This window comes from Oculina patagonica, chromosome 13 (genome assembly GCF_052425735.1).
Source record: "Oculina patagonica isolate OP01 chromosome 13, crgOcupat, whole genome shotgun sequence".
Classification (NCBI taxonomy): domain Eukaryota; kingdom Metazoa; phylum Cnidaria; class Anthozoa; order Scleractinia; family Oculinidae; genus Oculina; species Oculina patagonica.
In genome coordinates this window covers 3,008,534-3,027,006 of record NC_135770.1, presented here as the reverse complement: position 1 = coordinate 3,027,006, position 18,473 = coordinate 3,008,534, and the positions used below count along the sequence as shown (strand labels likewise).

At 38.1% G+C, this 18,473-nt stretch overlaps 2 protein-coding genes across 2 annotated transcripts in view; one reads left to right on the top strand and one right to left on the bottom strand.

Annotated features, from left to right (window-relative positions):
* Positions 1 to 18: 18 nt before the first annotated feature.
* Positions 19 to 5,467, bottom strand: LOC144634196 (regulator of chromosome condensation-like). The gene is made up of 4 exons (XM_078493096.1): positions 5,269 to 5,467; positions 4,132 to 4,328; positions 2,981 to 3,169; positions 19 to 2,437 (listed from the first exon to the last, which is right to left on the bottom strand). The coding sequence occupies exons 1-4, from the start codon at positions 5,351 to 5,353 to the stop codon at positions 1,604 to 1,606; spliced, it is 1,305 nt and encodes a 434-aa protein (XP_078349222.1). The 5' UTR covers positions 5,354 to 5,467; the 3' UTR covers positions 19 to 1,603.
* Positions 5,468 to 5,735: 268 nt separating this feature from the next.
* LOC144634178 (ral GTPase-activating protein subunit alpha-2-like) overlaps positions 5,736 to 18,473 on the top strand; it is a 36,104-nt gene continuing 23,366 nt past the window's right edge. Inside the window, exons 1-15 of the mRNA XM_078493070.1 lie at positions 5,736 to 6,124; positions 6,228 to 6,338; positions 6,596 to 6,645; positions 6,843 to 6,900; positions 8,677 to 8,720; positions 9,293 to 9,548; positions 10,462 to 10,583; positions 11,583 to 11,721; positions 12,399 to 12,736; positions 13,866 to 13,937; positions 15,666 to 15,932; positions 16,441 to 16,514; positions 17,281 to 17,392; positions 17,590 to 17,712; positions 17,933 to 18,368. Of these exons, the coding sequence (XP_078349196.1) occupies positions 6,016 to 6,124; positions 6,228 to 6,338; positions 6,596 to 6,645; positions 6,843 to 6,900; positions 8,677 to 8,720; positions 9,293 to 9,548; positions 10,462 to 10,583; positions 11,583 to 11,721; positions 12,399 to 12,736; positions 13,866 to 13,937; positions 15,666 to 15,932; positions 16,441 to 16,514; positions 17,281 to 17,392; positions 17,590 to 17,712; positions 17,933 to 18,368 (2,311 nt within the window). The 5' untranslated portion in view covers positions 5,736 to 6,015. The remainder of the gene's footprint in view (positions 6,125 to 6,227; positions 6,339 to 6,595; positions 6,646 to 6,842; positions 6,901 to 8,676; positions 8,721 to 9,292; positions 9,549 to 10,461; positions 10,584 to 11,582; positions 11,722 to 12,398; positions 12,737 to 13,865; positions 13,938 to 15,665; positions 15,933 to 16,440; positions 16,515 to 17,280; positions 17,393 to 17,589; positions 17,713 to 17,932; positions 18,369 to 18,473) is intronic.

The window sequence follows — 18,473 nt, the reverse complement described above, 5'->3', positions numbered from 1 at the left end:
TAGTCTCAGATCAAACAGTTCTTGTTTGTAAAAATGACTTTATTCATCATTACTGATCCTCCCATGGAGTAATTCATTAATAGTTAATTTTATCATCAAAACAAAAATTATTATTTAATATGATCAACAAGCTGAGATTAATAATCATCCAAAAAAAAAATAAAACTGCTGCTTTGAGCAGAAATGTTCCTTCTCACTTACATATAAAATTAAAGTGTTGTACAGTTAAAGAAAAAGAAGGTTTATGAAAGTAATAGAAAACAGAATAATCATTAAAATTTAACATTCTTGCTTGATGTGGAAAAAGTTGGTATTACACTTGATTCTGGTACTAACTTAAAGATTGGACTTTCAATATAGGGTCTTGGTCATGCTATAGGTGCACTGTTTTTCAGTGCCAAGTCACAAACTAAAAAGAAATTCTTGTTGACTGAAATTTCAGCTATCCCTTGTTATTATTCAACACATGCGCGCGCTGCCCATATATGGTCAAAATGTTAACGTTATCTGTCATCCGTACATAACAGATATCCTGCGATATACGTAGGTTGTGAAGATTCGTCCGAAATTTTGTAAAGCGCTGCTTATAATTATACAGTTTTTCTATCTGCAAAATGTGCTTTGTTTACAACTTATTGAATAATAAAACAATTATCCTGCTCAATCTTGCAGAATATCGTCTGATTTTAGCCAACTCGGCCTATGGCCTCGTGGGCTAAGTATCAGGCGATATTCCGCGCGATTTCGCAGGATAATTGTTAATTGTGTGTCATTTGTCAACTGCACACTGTGTACATGTTTGGAAGTTTTTAACACAGTTACATGACCTGCCCCATTAGAAAGTTGAAACAACACAACACAAAAATGAGAGAAAGCTAATACAGTGGATGTACATGTAATGTTTACAAAAAGTTGACATAAAAGTAGCTATGTTATTCACATTATTTTGCCAACGATAGATCCTTGGTTGGCAGATTAATAGGTGACATAATGCAAAAATATCGCAATATCTCTTTAATTTTAATTCAGCTTTTGAGAACTACAGTTTAATGGATTATAATTGATTTTCAAGAGTAAAATAATTGTTATTTTACTCTTAAAAATCAGTTATTTAAGAAGAAAATTAAAAATGTATAACTTGCTTAATATTTTGTTATTGGTTAGTTGAGTTACAAAATTGCAGACATGTTCTGTATAATACAAAAATAACGTTGAGTCTTGCACAGAAATAGGACAGTTTCCTTATCTGGCTAATAACTAAATTTTATTTAAAAAACAAAAAAGATAAATATTAAAACACACTTTTTTAGCAAAAGTAATATTCATTAATGACAATTCTGTAACCAAGTGGATCTGCAAAATGCGAGGGAGTGGCCTTGCCCCCTGAGTGATCTATCCTTACCACTTCCTTCCCCCACCCCCCCCCCTGGGCCTACTGACCCATCTCCACTCCTCCCTCCCTCCCCTGCCTATTTAACATACCGAGATCTGCCCCTGGTGCAAATAAGCCAACATGTAAAGTACTACATTAGGATATCTCCACATCACATAACTGCTATGCAGATAAGGGTGCATAGCATAATTTTTAATCGAACTGTCTTTATCACTGTTTCTTGTCTTTCACTAGCATCGCTGTATGTTGTCCTCCAGCAGAAACCCCTAACACTTCATGTAGTTCAGATTGCAAGTTCTTCCCTTCAACTTTAGTGGGTAAGAATTCGTCCTCATCTTCCCCAGTGCCTAGCTGTAGACAACTTCCAAAACCCCATGAGTACAAGTCGCCCTTGATTGAGACTGCTAAACTGACAGCTTCACCGCAAGCGATCTTGCGAATGGGGTTACTCTCTAGTGCTGTAACTTGAACCGGGGTTGATGTTTCCTTTGCATCATCGCCTAAGCCAAGCCTTCCATACTCCGCTCTTCCCATTGCGTACACTTTGCCTGATGAATCGAGTATGATGGTATGATGCTGGCCACTAGCAATGCTGACGCACTTGTCACTGTCCGAGTTTAAAGATGTCAGCGATTCAACTTTCACAGGGGCATACAAAGTCTCTAGATCTCCAGTTCCTAGTTGACCATAGTTGTTTAAGCCCCAAGCATAAACCGACCCATCTTGAGCAACAGCAAATGTTGAATAGCTACCGCAGAAAATGTCTTTAAATTTGAGTCCTTTCTTCCTGTTTTGCACTTGTTTTGGGTTTAAGATGTACTGTAAACCCCTGCGGCCTCCTCTACTGGCAAAACATCCCATAATTCTTCCAAGCTGACCTTGCTCTGCACATCCCCAGGTGAAAATCTTGCCGTTCTTTGTTAGAGCAGCTGTGTGGTCATTTCCTGAAGCTATTTTGATTATGGGGTCACTTTGGAGCACCAGAATAACAGTAGGCTTGTGCTTTGTGCCATCCGCTTGAAGGCCAACTTGCCCACTGGCATCCTAAAAAGAGATTAAAAAAGTTATTACTTAAATCATGATTTCTCATGAGCTTTGGATTTGCTCTGGCAGAAAACTTGATTTATCTACAAGAGCTCTTTGTGTAGGACTGACCTACTGCATGTTTTAGTCAGCAAACCAGTCATTTAGATAGCAGCCGTTCAACAGGAATGAAGCTAAGAAAACACTAAGTGGCCCATCAACAAGCTTAGCTGGCTTTTCTGGCCTTGGCAGCTCTAAATGTTTCCCTAATAAGTATTTGTCCTCATGTGCAATTTCAGTCGGATCTTAGATCTCTTTCAGCCGGGAAATTAGCTGGCAGTGGCCCTTAGGGACAACCCTGATTCAATCAGGCAGAGAAATTTATCCCTAAATGCTAGCTACCAGTATATACCTTGATTTTTTCCCCTTATTTGTAAAATAATTAAAACGTAAAAAAAAAATTCTAATAGTCAATGTAAAGAGTAAACTTTTGCTCATTAATTGATTGTAAGCCTACGGATCTATGCATTGCAGACATATATTAAGAAATGCACTGTAAATTACCCTGTAAGTCCCCCAGCCATACACTGTGCCTTTGTCTGATAATGCCATTGTGTGACTATCTCCTGCCGACACCATTACTATATTTACAGTTTCTATATCTTGTACTGGTCCAGCAATAAATTCCTCGCCATCACTGCTTGAGGTCACACGACCAAGAGCACCTTCATCGTTACACCCCCAAGTGTATACCTGTGTAATAAAAGAAGTTTTTTTTTTAAAAAAAGAAAACAGATTAACATGTACATCAGCTAGCCAAGATTTTTGTTCTAAGAAGACATTCTCGCACTTTTCTATCGAGCCAGGAAAAACAGTGAATTATTGTTACACAAGTTGCCCTAAAGGTAAGCTAGTTATTCAATACATTGTAAGCTGCTTTTCCATTATATTTTTCTTTTACAATGCAGTGTGGCTGAAAACATGTGCAAAACGTTTATTGAAGCAACCATTGCTGAATTGAAACAACATTACTTAATAAATGAATATCGGGCAGGGAATTTTGGCATAGTAGAATCCTGATTTCTCAAATCCTCAGTTTCTCAAAACTCTCCATTTCTTGAACCAATCTTTTGTTTCCCTTGGATAGTACTTCTCTGTAATTATACCCCTAAGCAATCGAGGTTTGAGAAATCAGAATATTTTAGCTTGAGTACTTCCCCCGGGGGGGGGGGGGGGGACTCCCATATGAAAGGAACGGGGATGCTCGTCGTCTCACTTAGGGTGTAAATTTCGGCCTTTGGGTCTCATTTAGGGTGTTTGGGGGAAAATGGCAATATTGTTAGCGTTCAGGGTCTCGTTTAGGGTTACACACGATAAAAAATTACAAATACAAGTTCTTTTTTTCAGAATTTTGGTATCTTTTAGGGTCTAAAATAGCTTGAGTCACGCCCAGATTGGTCTCTTTTAGGGGTTCATTTCAAAATTTCCGACGAGCATCCCCGTCCATTTAATATGGGAGTCCCCCCCCCCGGGGTACTTCCATCATATCGAGAGGGATTTGTCATCTTATGTATAATCTTGGCCATCAAGACTAGTAGAAATTTTTGACACCTGACATTTCTTAAAACGCTCCACTCAAGAATTTGTCACTGTCCAATAGCTCTGGTTGTCAAAGTTGTATCACTAATTTTGTAAAAAAATCATACTGCCATTACCTTTCCATTATTAGTGAGTGCCACAGTATGCATTCCTCCGCATTCCACTTGAACGATTTCCAGGTCATCGAGTCCTTTTACAATAGCTGGTTTCTTTCTCTCTAAAATATCTTCTCCAAGACCCAACTGACCAACGTCCCCTTGGCCAAGTGCAAGAACATGACCAGTTTCTCTGTCATCAGAAGTATCTGGTGTCTCTAACAAAAGATAATTTTATTAACTTTATTACAGTATAATCCTGATTTCTATCTGACTGCATGCTGCGATTGCTATGATCACTGAGAGAATTTGTGTGATTCGGATCACCAAGTTGACACGTTTACATCGTATCTTTCGCACTTTTGATTTCCATTAACTAAGTTCTCCCAATTCCCACAGAGAAACCAACCAGCGTAAAATACAATCATTTTCATATTATAATAAAAATATTTTAACATAAAAGTCAGAATCTGCCATCACTGTACCCCATGCTACCTTACGCACATACCAATGTTAAGCCGGAGGGGGCAGGCTGGCCAAAGGTTGGGGGGGGATTTGACAGCAAGTACATGTATCTGCCTTTGGCAAGGGCTTTTGAACATTTTTGTAGACTTGCTAACAAATTTTTATGACTTTTGTTGACAGTTTTTGCCATCCACAAATGCCCCGGAGTGGATCATTTCAACAGAGAATCTCAATTAGGTTCAAATCCCAATTAGCCCCCTCCCCCCCCCCCCCCCCCCCCACCCCCTCCACTCCGGCAGCATGCTGATAGGTGTATTAGACAACCCTACAGTATAAGCTTCCAGGGAAGTTTCAGGCCTCCATTCTGTTTCATAAACAAATGTTATACGTTTACTTTAAATTACTTGGAAAGCTTTGAAATGGTTCACGTTTAATTGGTCTAGGCCCACGGGCTATGGGAAATATTTAAAAGGCCTCTTTCATAAATGTCAGCCTACAAACTTCTGAAGCAAAGCATTTTCTATTATCATACAAGTATGCATGAGGAAATATGCTAACGATGAGGACTTATATACAGAGGACTCACGAGCACTTATTTGTCACTATGAGACAAGAAAAAGTTCTATCCTAACGACAGATTATTATCGATAGTGAAATGCCGGTTCATGATCAGAAATTCAGAATGAACTTTACCTCGCTTTTCTTTCTTCTTGTCGACTACTTCTTTCTCTGGTGCTTCTGCTTTCCTTTTGGTTGGCTGACGTTTTCTTGCAGGCATTGTTAACTACTAGAACGATATCTTTCCTAAACAGCGCAAACTTTCAACGAGGAAAAAAGCCCAAATGCCTCAGAAATCAGACAAATTCTTCCAGATAGCAAACCTCGTGCAATGGCCGATGATATGCGCGCGCATAGATGGCGGGAGATTTGAAGTCATCAAAATCAATCCCAAGGGACTGACTATTTTGGGCTAAAAATTCTAATAATTTTGACATTTCTATTTAATCCTTTTCATTTTATTATATTAACCTGTTCAAATTACTTATTGCTTTATAGTAAAGAACTTCTCGCTCAATAAGTCATATTTCCCTTTTTGATCTATTGGCGTCATTTTATTTTAATTACCTTATTTCCGCATCTGTGGTTCTTGTGTGCGTGCTAACGACCATTTCAACTCGTGATTTCAAGAATTTCATAGTATTTCGCCTTCAAAGTTGTTTCTCTTTTTGATTGAATTTGAATGCTTTATCTTCAAGACGATGGCAAAAACAATTTACACCCCGCCCCGTCCCTCTTGGTAAATATTTTGACAACGTCACACATGCGCAGACCTGCAACCATCTGGAAGTGGAATGAACATGGCTGCCGCGTCATGAATGAACTTCGAGAGATTATTGGCGATACTTTCTCCAATTTCATCTCGATGTGTGGGACAGAAATATGTTCCATAACAGGAGAGCTCATCCGGACATCAAGAAAACTACGCACAGATTCATAGATCCCAAAAAGGAGAGCCACAGTAGGCTGCGGGCGCTACGAACTCTCCTAGGTAGGTGCAACCTTGCGCACTGCAAAGTTTTGAAAATGTGGAGTATTTGCAATCTGCATGCAGAGCGCCATTCAACTGATTTGCCTTTGCAATTCTCCTTCAGATTACTTTGATCCATCCGACTCCAGGATATTTTTTAACAGCCATTATTCGGAGATATTCTACGTATTTCACGATGTATTCTCCCTGGTCGAGGCAAATCTCAAGACGAAAGGTCAGTATTTTTGAATTAAATTACACCAGACAGTGGCCATTTGCACGGATATTGGACGTAGTGGTACCGTAGTGTGCCAGTGGAGTGCTAATTTAAGTCTTACTGTTATTAGAAAGGCGGTTTTCAAATAATATGTTGGTATATTTTTGGGATAATAAGTTGTGCTCTGCACAGCTCAGCCTTGTAAACATCTAACCGCAGTGAAATGTACATGTAAGCTTACATTTACTAGTTTTCTGCAATGTTTATTTTTTCAGGCCACAAATCACAGAGAGAAGACCTTGATTCAGTTCTCTTCATTTTAGAGGTAAGACATAAGTACTTTTAACTGTGTTAAAAAACCTGTGCCTTTGTTTTCAATTTCTTAGTTGGTTTGAAACCACAGTGCTAATTACCGTATATAGCGGTTAGCAACTATATATGTAAACGATGAGCGACCATTTCAGGCAGTGGTTTTATTTTATCTGAAAAATAATGACATTGTTTTTATTTGTCACTGTACAGAAAATATTGCTTTATCTTCCTGAGTTAATTCACAAGAGATGGCAGTTCCACAGCATAGGTAATCTCTCTTTTGTTTGACATTGAATGTAAATAGAAATTTGCTTTTTGAAATTCATTAGATATTTTAATTACAACAGGTCTCTTAGCACCTACTAGTTCTTAAAATTGAATTTAGATCTGCAATTTAGATAGCTACCTTCGTGCAAAATTAAATGAAAATCTTATTATATGCATGCGTTATTCAAATTATTCTAAATTTTTGCAGTGCTTATTGATCAGAACAACTTCCTTACAACTTCCTCTTATACCAGAATTAATAAATGAGACAATGCATAGGGTAGTATAATATGGCACAAGATAGATCATAGATGTATAAATAATTGCGTTCGACAAAGGAGAACGCAAGCCTAATTTTGTTTTTTCTTCCTGTGTCTTTTGAGTTGGTATGCCTGTGTACTGTTATGCGGAATGAATCGAGCCGTAATGCGTGCGCAGGTGTATGGACACCAGATTGGCCGCCCCGATTGATTTTTGCAGGGGCAAATCTCGGCCGGGAAACTGATAGCCACAGATGGCCTCGATTTCATGCTTTTTTGATTGAAAAAAGGGTTAAAAATGGGTGACCAGAATTGTAATTTTGCCAAAAATGTCAGGGAGAACATTAGAAGGTTATCATCCAAAGTAGCAGAGTTATCTTCAGCCACCGAACGTCAAAAAAAGAGTGGAAATCGAGTAAGTCGATGCGTAGTTTCGTACGGAGTTTGTTCATAGGTAAAAAAACCCAGCGTATTTTCCTGTAATTATATGTTGCACAAAACTACAAATTGTTAGAATTAAATGCATCGATAGTGGGTATAAGACGGATAAAATTGTTTTATCACTTCTTTGAATTTGTGATATATCGTTATTCCTAGAAACACTAGAGGTTTTGACGAGGAAATCGTTGTATAGTGAATGTAATATGCGTGTAGTGTAATTATTTGTGTGTACACAATATTCATTCATTCTATGTTTGTTTGGCTCGTCACACAATCTTTCTCACATTTATCCCCCTTTGCGTTTAGTGAGGTATAAGCATAGTAACTAACTTTGACATAAGGCATACTACTAGCAGGTCGGCCATGTCAGTTTCTTGCCACTACTTGCTTACCTTGGGTCTTTTTTTTTAACCTATAGGTTCGTTGCACTCCCCTAATCTCTGATTACTACTAGTGTGTAATTATAATGAATATTTTTTATTATTGCTTATTTACCAGTAAAGACATTAAAAGTAAATATAAAAATAAAAAAATATGTAAATTATTAAGGACAAGATCAGAAAATAAATAAAATAAATAAAACTTATTTCTAAAGGTTTAAGTTATTCATGTGGACTAGAAGAGGAAACAGAATAATTATTGAAATAAAAAGTTGCCACTAGCTAAGAAAGTTTTTGCCCTATACCTAACTGGGGGAGAAGGAACCGACTGTTTGAAAGAATCTTTCTTTAATAATGTCAAGCTTTGATCAATGATGAGAGAGAAGTAAATATGTTATTTTTATTACACCATTTCAAAGAGCAATATGTCGTAACTGGCCTAGTAAAAAGCCATTTTGGTGTCTAATCATTGTTTGAGCTTGATTGTCTCAAGATTCACTCAAGCATTAACCTTAGACACCTACATTAACTTGGAGTAGCCTGCATTTTTAACAGAAGGAAAGTTAAGAGTGGACCGAGGCTCTGGACATTAATAGCGTACACTTGCAGTAATTTATTTGTTGTTGTAGATGAAGATAAATTACTGCTATCTGTCTTATTACTAAAGAATGATTTTTTTATCAAATTTCTGCACAGGTCGGATAATGCGAAAGCTTCTTCACCATGGAAATGCTCTAAAGGTAAGCTGCCAATCCCTCAAAGCTTTATAAATCTTGGTATCGTGTTTTTCCAGAAAATGTCCATACCTCCCCCTTATCTTGTAAGGGTTTTTTTGGTTGAAACCCCTTCCCACCCCCCTGGAAATTCCAGTTTAGCTTTATACCCTCCTTTAAATTTTGGCTTTTGAGACCTCCCCCCTCCAACCCTTTTAGAATTTCCAATGACTTTTATTTGGGGGTGGGTATGGATATTTTCTGGAACCATTATTATTATTTCACATTGTATGGTTCCAGAAAATGTCCATACTCCCCTCACAGAAGGAATTAGAAATTAGGTGGAAGGGCTCTCAAAGGCCAAATTCTTTAATGAAATGTATGAATGAAGCTTAATTGGAATTTCAAGAGGGAAGGGGGGTGGGGGTGGGGGTCTAAGGAAAATTCCTTCCGTGAGGGTGGTATGGATAATTTCTGGAACTACACATTAAAGTTTCTCCAGGAAGAGTACACTTTCTTGTTCCCTAATGTTACATTTGAACATGTACTGCATGTTACTTAGTACTTAGTCTGTTTTCATCGTTGTTCTTCACCTACAGCTGAGGCGCGAAGGTGCACGGCTGTTTATGCTTTGGTTCCAAGCATTACAAGACAACTCAGATGAATTCTGTCAGCTTGTCTATGCTTGCTTGATTCCTGGTTTTCCGAATCCTGTTGACAGCATTGACTGGAGTAAGAGCAAGCTGTCTAAAGCTAGTGCTGAGGAGATATGTTTGTCTATCAGCGATGTCGGTTCAATGGAACGACAAGCTTCTTCCAGCAGCATGCATTTGCCTTCTGATAGGGAAAGTGAAGGTCAGTGTAATGCACCTATGAATGGTTTGCCCCAGGATGGGGGGGGGGGGGCAACCCACGGGAATTGGACTAATCATAGCCCTACCTGGGTAGAGATTTTGGCATCTACAACAGTCCCCTTGGTGAGTAGTTTTACCCCGGGGGGGCACCCTGTATATTTTTGGGTGGGTGTGTGCCGCTGGGTATTTGAAGCCCTTGCCCTATACCAGGCCATGTTCTGCTGATTTTTGCAACCCTATACTAGACTAGACACCGTAAATCCCTACCCTATCCCAGACTTGCATTTTTTAGAACTGTATCACTATCAGTTTCTATTCCTATTCTGGACTAAATTCGTCATAACACAGAGCAGTTTTCCGGCAAAATGCTACCCTTTTCTAGACCAAAACTTTCTGATTTCTATACCCTATCCCAGACTAAACTGCTTGAAAACCATACCCTTCACAGCGGCACATACCTATATAGCTCATATATGGGAGTGCCCCCCCCGGGAGTTTTACGCAGTCCCCATCTTGGAAAGTGGAGAGGGCCTGGCCAAGGGTGGGAATTTGACTCTCAATGGAGATCCAAGTGTGGGGAAATTGACATTTGAAAACCTGAAAATGTCAAATTCCCCCCCCCCCCCCCATCCTGGGGCAAACCCACTGATAGGTGTTCAAATAATTTCTTATTGATTTAAAGGCCGTGGCAGGAAACTTTGTTCAGTGTTTATGGTTTTGTAGTAAAGGTTACATTATTTCAATTTTTAATTATAGTTTAATTAGTTTGTGGTCTACTTCTGGCAATGTTTACTGTTACTCAAAATAAATTAAACAGGGATTGTGAATATCTGTTAACTTGCATGTATTATTGTGTACTTCAAGTGTGTACACCTTATAATTACCAGATACATATTAATCATTGTATTTTCTAGACTGGTGCTTGCAGGATGATGTAGGACCAATTTTCCCAGCAAATCCAAATGAAAGGACACCCGCTCCAGAATCATTGACAAAGTTCTTCCTTGACAGAGTTCTGGATTGTATGAGTACTCAGGTAGATGTACAGCCATTTTATAATTTAGTAATACATGGTTTGTGCAGAAACCCATAAGGGTTGAAACGTGTAACTCCCTACGATTTGCATTGTACAAAGCGTTTGCACATTCGTTTACACTAAGTACCATATTTGGAAAATTACGAGAAACATTTAACCAATCAAAATTACTATTAATATTTGGATTAAATTCACAGCGCGCGCTAGCTCGTGCTCGATGGCGTAATCTTGTTTTTGAACAAGCTTGGTTGAATAAAGTTAAATTTGGTTAAATTTTCCTGTTTCATCTTCTTGAAGTAGTCTGGAGAACTTCGCTTCGATACACTTAATGTATTTCTTTAGTTTCTGTAAGAAATTTACGGCGTTTAGGTCGAAATTCAAGCAACTCACCGCAAAACCAAAAATTATGTTGCGTGTGCCATTACGTGTATAAAGCATTCGCGTACAAATTCTTTGTGTTTCCAAATATGGTACTTAGCAAAATGAATATTCAAACGCTGTGTGCGCGCGTTACATGTTTCAACCCTTATGGGTTTCTGGTTTGTGGGAGTAACATGTATAACATAATTTTTTTTATCTGGAATGTTTGTTTCTTTTTTTCAGCTGTATGCTTGCTTTTTCTCTGAATGTGGAATTTTGATCTGTATTAATGATTAACTGAGCTCATGAAAATCAGGTCATGTACAGTACATGTATATGTGACAGTGCTACATATTTATTCCTTCATTCACTCAGTCATTCATTTGTTCATTGATTAAAATTATTTATTAAGTGACTGCATTTCAGAAAATTATGAAAAATAAATAAATGAAAGTTTAGTTTTGCCAAAATGTTACCTTTTCAAAATTGCATATAATGGCATTGTTCATGTGAAAATATACTAAATATATCACTACATGTATGTGAGTTGTTGTTAATTATTCGCTTTTATTGTTCAGTTCTAACATAACTCCGTTCAAAGCCATTAAAGTTTATTTCTCATGTCCTGTCGTTCTGCAGCTTGTACTGATTGAGTGGGCTGATAGGAGAAAGAGAGAATATGCATTCTATTTCTTGTTTGAAAACTTCAAAAAGTTCTATCTGCCGCACATTTTCCGAGACTGGAATCCTTCAAGATTGCTGTATCAGTCCACCCCTGGTGAGTAGGTAATCAGTTTGCTATGGGAGGGACCAAGGGGGCAATCCACCTTCTGCTCCGCCCCCAATTAAATAAGTGAAAAATAAAATGCCCAAAATTAAAAAACAAATTGTCTGTTCCCCCACTCCTAAGTGGAAAGTGAAAGGGCAAACCTTAACCTTGGGATTCCCTTTTTGAGCAAAAAGGGCTTATCTTTACTTTTTTCTTCTTCCTCCCGTTTTTGAGGACCTTTAGATTCACCACTACAGTGTACTAAAGATAAAAACTATACTATTAGTATACCTAAGCAGCCTTGGGGGACCGCTCATTCACTCTATCAACACCTTTGCTATGGCATGAACTCCCCACATAGATACAGGCGATGTTCACTTGTTTATTGTTTCTACATGTATAGTTAACAATGGGTAATTATAATCTCGAGAGAAGTCAGAGCCATGAACTTTCAGTTTTTTCAAGCCTCCGCGAGACAAGTGTCTTGTCTCGCGAAAGGGTGGTAACTTACTTTTGAGTGGTACTGTAGGCCATGTCAACTAAATTCATAAAGATCAAACAACTCAACTCATAAAGATCAAACATAAGTCCTGAGTCTTGTTGAGGTACATGTTCATGAGCAACAAAATGTCATGTATTCTCTATCTTGGAATTTCGTCACCTGATCAAAGTATTTTACTTTGTAGTTGCACAAGTTCCATGTTGTAAATCCAAAGCAGGCAACACCGAATTGGAGACACGGATGATCAGTGCAAGAGAATCTGTCTTGAGATGGTTTGTCGCCTTCACAGTCAGGTTCAAGAGAACTGACAGTACATCTGAGTCATCAAATGTCAATCAATCTGTTGTGTCGATATCATCAACAGAAGGCAGCGAGCCAGGTTCCCCAGTAGCAGGAACTGACCCTAACAGATTTAGCCCAGCTCGTAACAAGGAGTACTTACAAGATGCTAGTGAAGTGATCAGAAAGGTGTTGTACTCCACCAGGGCAAACATACGACTTCTTCATGAGGTTCTACGTCAGGTATGAGTGTACATGCACATTACTGGCTAATAATGTTTGTACTTGTACAAATGTGCACATGGCCACCCACCCATTTGCCCAAAGCAGACCAAGATTTTGAACAGTTAATCAGAGATAATTATGTGTAAAATTTTGCCCATTTATCTATTTTGCTCACCTTGTTACTTCATCAAAAGCTTTCTTGGCAATCCTGCTAAGGTACATTTATACGGTAGTGCCTGTGGGTACTGACTTAACCCTTATGACGTCTTGCCCCAGGGTTCCCCTTGTACCCATTTCAGTAGACAAAAGTGTACATGTAGCTTGCACCTTGAGACAAAGACGAAATGGGGCTAAAATTTAGGCTCTAAATCACATGGAAATGATGAGGCAACACCTTAACATACAGTAAACTCCTCAAACTTACTACCGAATTAGGTAGACTGTTTTTTTCGGAGATGCGCAAAACAGTTGCCGTTGGCGAGACTCGTCTTTGAATTAAGCCCACGTGATTTACAACTAATGCCACATTGGTATGCGCACGAGATCACATTCCTTCACATTCCTGAGGCAAGAGAGATGGTGGGCTTTTCCGTTAATAGCAAGGGAAGGTCTTTTATCCGTGGAAAAAGTATGGACAACAGCCTACGAGGCAGCATAGTCGATTGCATTATAGCTGAAGGAGGGGATCCTGCATCGGGTTATTTTCGAGGGCAGTTTAAGGAAGTAGCCGATCGGTACCGAGTCACGAAAGCGAAACATCGACGGCTGATAACTGGTTGAAGCGCGAGCGAGGATCAAGATGTTCTACAACGAGCAAAGGAATGTGCTCACATGCGTTTACCTTTTCATTTGACAGCTGTAACCCACGTGACCCAAAACACACGTCTTTGTTGCCAACGGCAACTGTTTCGTGCAGCTCCAAAAAAACAGTCTACCTAATTCGGTAGTACTATAAGGTTTCCCGTCTCACCCCCTTCTTTGCATTCAGTTGGGAAAAGAAGGCTGTACATGTAGGAAACCTTTGTGTTAATTGCATCATGCCAATAAAGAGATCCTTTGAAAGATTTGGCAAATAAATGCGACACTGTATGATAAAGAGGATCTCACTCCATTTCAATTAATTTTTTTTCTTATTTTGTTTCTACAGGGATTTCTTCTTCCAGCCAAACATTTAAGCACTATCAGGCAGGTACTGTTGGTGTACCATGAGTGGTTGAGGGTGAGTTGCCTGCAATCTATGATTGTTCTACTCTGGTGTACTACCTTATTCTTACTAATTTTGCAAGTACTTACACATGTATTTTTGCCATTTTTCACGATTTCAGAATAATCGCGAAATTAAGTACATGCAAAAAAAACTTTGCGCAAAATTAAAAAAACGTGAAAATTAATACCATATTATATATCAAAAACAATAACAAATTAAATGTTTGGAACTGCAACTATCTACATTTAAAAATATCTTTCTGTCTTGTTTTTGACTAGCACCCTTCTGAACTCAGATTACTGTTTCGAGCTTGTAAATTTGGTTCAAAACCTCTTTAGTACAGTCACTAAAGTTTTCGTTTCCAGACTCCTTGTAGTTACATTGAACCAGTCTTTTGTGTATTTCCAGTGGTTCCTTGGTCTTTGAAGATTGACAGGGAACCCATCACTGCAAAGCGGCATGTTTGCCTCAAAATTACACTTCTACCTTCCACCTCAAAATAAAGTTACATTTCCACTTCAAAACTACACTTGCATTTCATTTAATTAATATGTAGTACAGTTAAAACCTGTGTATAAGAACACCTATTTTGGCGGTTCAGGCTGATTTGGTTCTTATATCAAGGGTTATAATCTGCAAAATCAGCCTGTAAGTGTTCTTGAAGTGTTCATTAAAAAAAGTTTCTATAAAATAAGGAACATACTAGGCTATCAATAGATGAAATCAATATACTATGCGCGACCACATTGTATTTTAATTTTAATAAAATTGATAAATCAAGGCAATACTGTACTGTAATTGGGGTGGAACTATTATATGTGCAATGAAAAGTAGTGTTGATCTTTGATATTTTTCCATACAAGAACAACTTTCATTTTTCATGGCTGAATGTGTTCTTATATAAATGGTACTTTATTTCCTAAAATCAGGCCTGGGTGTTCTTAATCCACTTGCTTCTTATACGCGGGTTTTTACTGTAATACCATGTATATGTCATGGTTCAATTTTCCTTTGTTCTGGTGTATGGAAACAGGGTTGCAAATATTTTTTTTTCACTTGAAAGGACATATTTTTTTATTTATTATAAATAAAAAAAGAGAGGATAAAAAAAAAAAAAAAATATAAAAAAAAAAAAAAATTTTTTTTTTCTTTAAAAAAAAATTTTTAAAAAAAAAAGAAAAAAAAAAAAATAAAAAAAAAAATAAAAAAGAGAAAAAAAAAAAAAAAAAAAAAAAAAAAAAAAAAAAAATTAAAACCTTAATTTCAAACGATTAATTTCCTATAATAAGTATGTCCTACTAAGACACCATCTTGGTCTGACAAAACAAAATTGTGGTCGGACATCACCACAAACAAAAGGTTGCATTTTATTTCCTTAAAATTACTGAGCTACTCATTGTCGCCGTAAAATGATTTACCTACAATCAAAAATTTGTCTGGACATCATGTCCGATCACAATAAGGATTTCGTTGGACATGAACAAATTTTGGTTGGCCGATGTCTGAAGACCGACTGTTATTTGCAGCCCTGTGGTAATTTTGAAAGGGGGGGGGGGGGCTTATGAGGGGGGGAGCTTATAACCGGAATTTTACGGTATATGATAATGAATATAACAAAGAAAAATACCAGATTGTACCAAGGGTAAAAATTGAACCACAACAAAATGACACATGGGAATACTTAAAAAAATATTGTTGTTATTGTTGTATTGATAATTGCTTTCATTATTGATTTGTCAGAATCCTGAGAGACCTGTGTTCATGCTAGAACCTGATCAAGATGCAGTGTTTTCCTCTCTGGAAGTGAGAGATACCAACAATTACAGTCCACAAAGTCCTATCAGAAGTTTGTCTTATTCATACGCAGTAGATAAAGATAGAGAGAAAGTTTCCCGGCTTCCACATGAAGATGTGAGAGCTGGTCTACAGGCAAATCTGAGGTTTTTTATTCTACATTCAGCGGCTGTATTTCTTGTGGAAGATGACGAATTATTTCTGGACAAACAGGTTCGTACATGATCATGAATGTATTAATAATAATTTTTACAACAAGAATTATCATGTGCTGATTGGTTAAGAGCTATGGTTGATGAAAATGTACATTGCAGGCCACAAAAGTGTGGAAACCTGTCATGCAACACAAGACAACTTTTAGAAGCTGAATAGTTGTTTCTTGTACTGTCATGTGTGAATGCATTTGTGGTGTATGACTTTGAGCCATTTTTTTCTATGTTCCGGTACTACATCCTAGACAAAAACCCATGGGACACTTAAAGAAATAGTGCTCAGTGACCATTCCCTTTGCATTGAACTCATTGTTTCTTTTCCCCCCCTTTCCCCCCAAAACAATGTTAAGATATTGCCCCACGGTATGATGGATGAAACCAACATTGAATTGGGGGTGGGGGGGGGAGGTCAATACAATGTCAATTTTTCCTCGAAGTGGTTAAGTGTCCCAGGACTTTTGTCTAGGATTGTAGCTTCTTCTTACGCTTAGTGTTTTATGTACCAACAGGTTGACATCTGTAAACGAGTCGTCCATCTGTACCGCAGTGTTGTGTTAGAAGTTCCAATGGAATCGACCACTTGGTAATGCTTTCTTACACTTACTTAAGATACATGTGCACACCAATTTATACGTGTGGGGGAGAGCCCACGGTAACATGACCTGCCCAACGGCACATGACATGGTCAGAAATCAGAAATGAACCCCTCGGAATTCTCTACCAGAATCGATCACTGGTTCGAGTAGCTTCTCTTCTTTTAAGAAAAAAATGATTAAATTTCTAATAAAATGAGTCTGAAATTGGCCTAGCTGCACATTCACAGCGAAATTACAAACTTATTGCTAACCCGAGGTGGCCTCCCCCATAAGCCTTGTGGTTTCTTGGAGGTCTCCTCGCCCTATCTTTTTAAGTTATTTTAATTTGTATGTTTAATTCTGAAGTGGCAAATAAATGATGATGATGATGAGGTTGAACCTGCTAACCATCAGAAATTTCCCGAGTTTGTTATAGACAAACAATGAAAAAAATCTAATGACTGAATTTTCTGAAATCGAGCCGAATTTAGCTTTTTGGTTGATTTTTGATTAGCTGGGTTGCCATGCTAACGCAACATGGTCTTACGCGACATGCAAAAGTTTCAAATACAGTAGTTGATCTTGTAAACTGCCAAGTTTAAGCTCGTCAACTACAAGTTAAGGGTTTGGGCGTGAGAGCAATATATAAGTTACGTTCTCCAAAGATCGGAAAACTGTGTTCAGCCACCTTAATACAATTGATGCATACCTTCTTGTAATTCCCAGTAATTCTTACCACTGTGCTTATTATTATTTTCTCTTGTTTGTCAACAGGGAGCAGATGTTGCAGGCTCTCCTGGAAGCGTCAAGGCATCTCTTAGTACCTGAAATGTCGCAGAACAAAGCTGGTGAAATAGCTAGACAAGTAGCAGGGAGTTTACTCCAGGTTGGCCTTAGCTACATTGCCTTCATAGCATAAGACAGTAAAACATCATACACTGTACCATTCTGTACATGCCACTCACTCACTCACTGCCCATTGTCTGTACATGTAATAGCCTGCAGTTAAATTTTTTTTCTGGTTCTTCTATGTGAATTGAAAAGTTCCATTTGTTTGATTGTTTATTCTTTTCCACCCACTAGACCCTCTTTGTAACATGGATTCGGGCCAATCTTAAAGTGAACGTACCCATCGCATTGTGGGACAAGTGTTTGGAGGTTATTTCATCAGCGACTCACTGGCAAGAAGTTATATCTGAATGGAGTGTAAGTAGTTCTGCTAAACTTTTGAGATTGATTGTAATGCAAAATTTATCACAATGTTTACTGTATGGTATCATGATTTTAAGTGTTGAGAATTTTTATTAGATTCTAGACTTTGGACCACTTCATCTGGAGTCCATCGCGCTTATCATTAGGCCTCTACACCTCTCCTAAAAGTACACTAAAGTACAGTATCTTTATTCCTGCTTGTGTTTGTCAACAGGTAACTATGGAAACATTAACCAGAGTGATGGCGAGAACTGTTTACGGGCTAGACATGGGTGATCTTCCTCTAGAAAGGCTTACAGAACAGAAACGTAAAAGACGACCTCGCTTGCAACAGGAAAGACATCAGTTTAACAAGGCATCTTTCTCGCGGTGGAGTCAAATGGCAAAACCAAATGTCATTCCTAAACAAGTTACGTCAACAGAAGATAAAAGTAGAGAAAATGAAAAATCTGACACACCCATGTTGCTGCAAGCACAGCTGCCTTTAGTGTCGTCAAGACATGAAGGTGATCATTTGCCATTTCGCAGCTCTCCTAAACAATCTGCCAAAGCACTATCAAATGGAAACAACGCTTCCTTTCCCTCAAGTGCACCACGTGATAATGAGTCTCATTTTAGAAGTGTTGCTTCATCTCCTGCTGTTACTGCAGGTTAGTTGCCTTGATTTGTTGTTGTTGTTGTTAAAAATGTATTTGACTTAGGAATACTCATATACTGTGGAACTCTAATAATCAGTCCTCCAGGGGTAAAAAAAT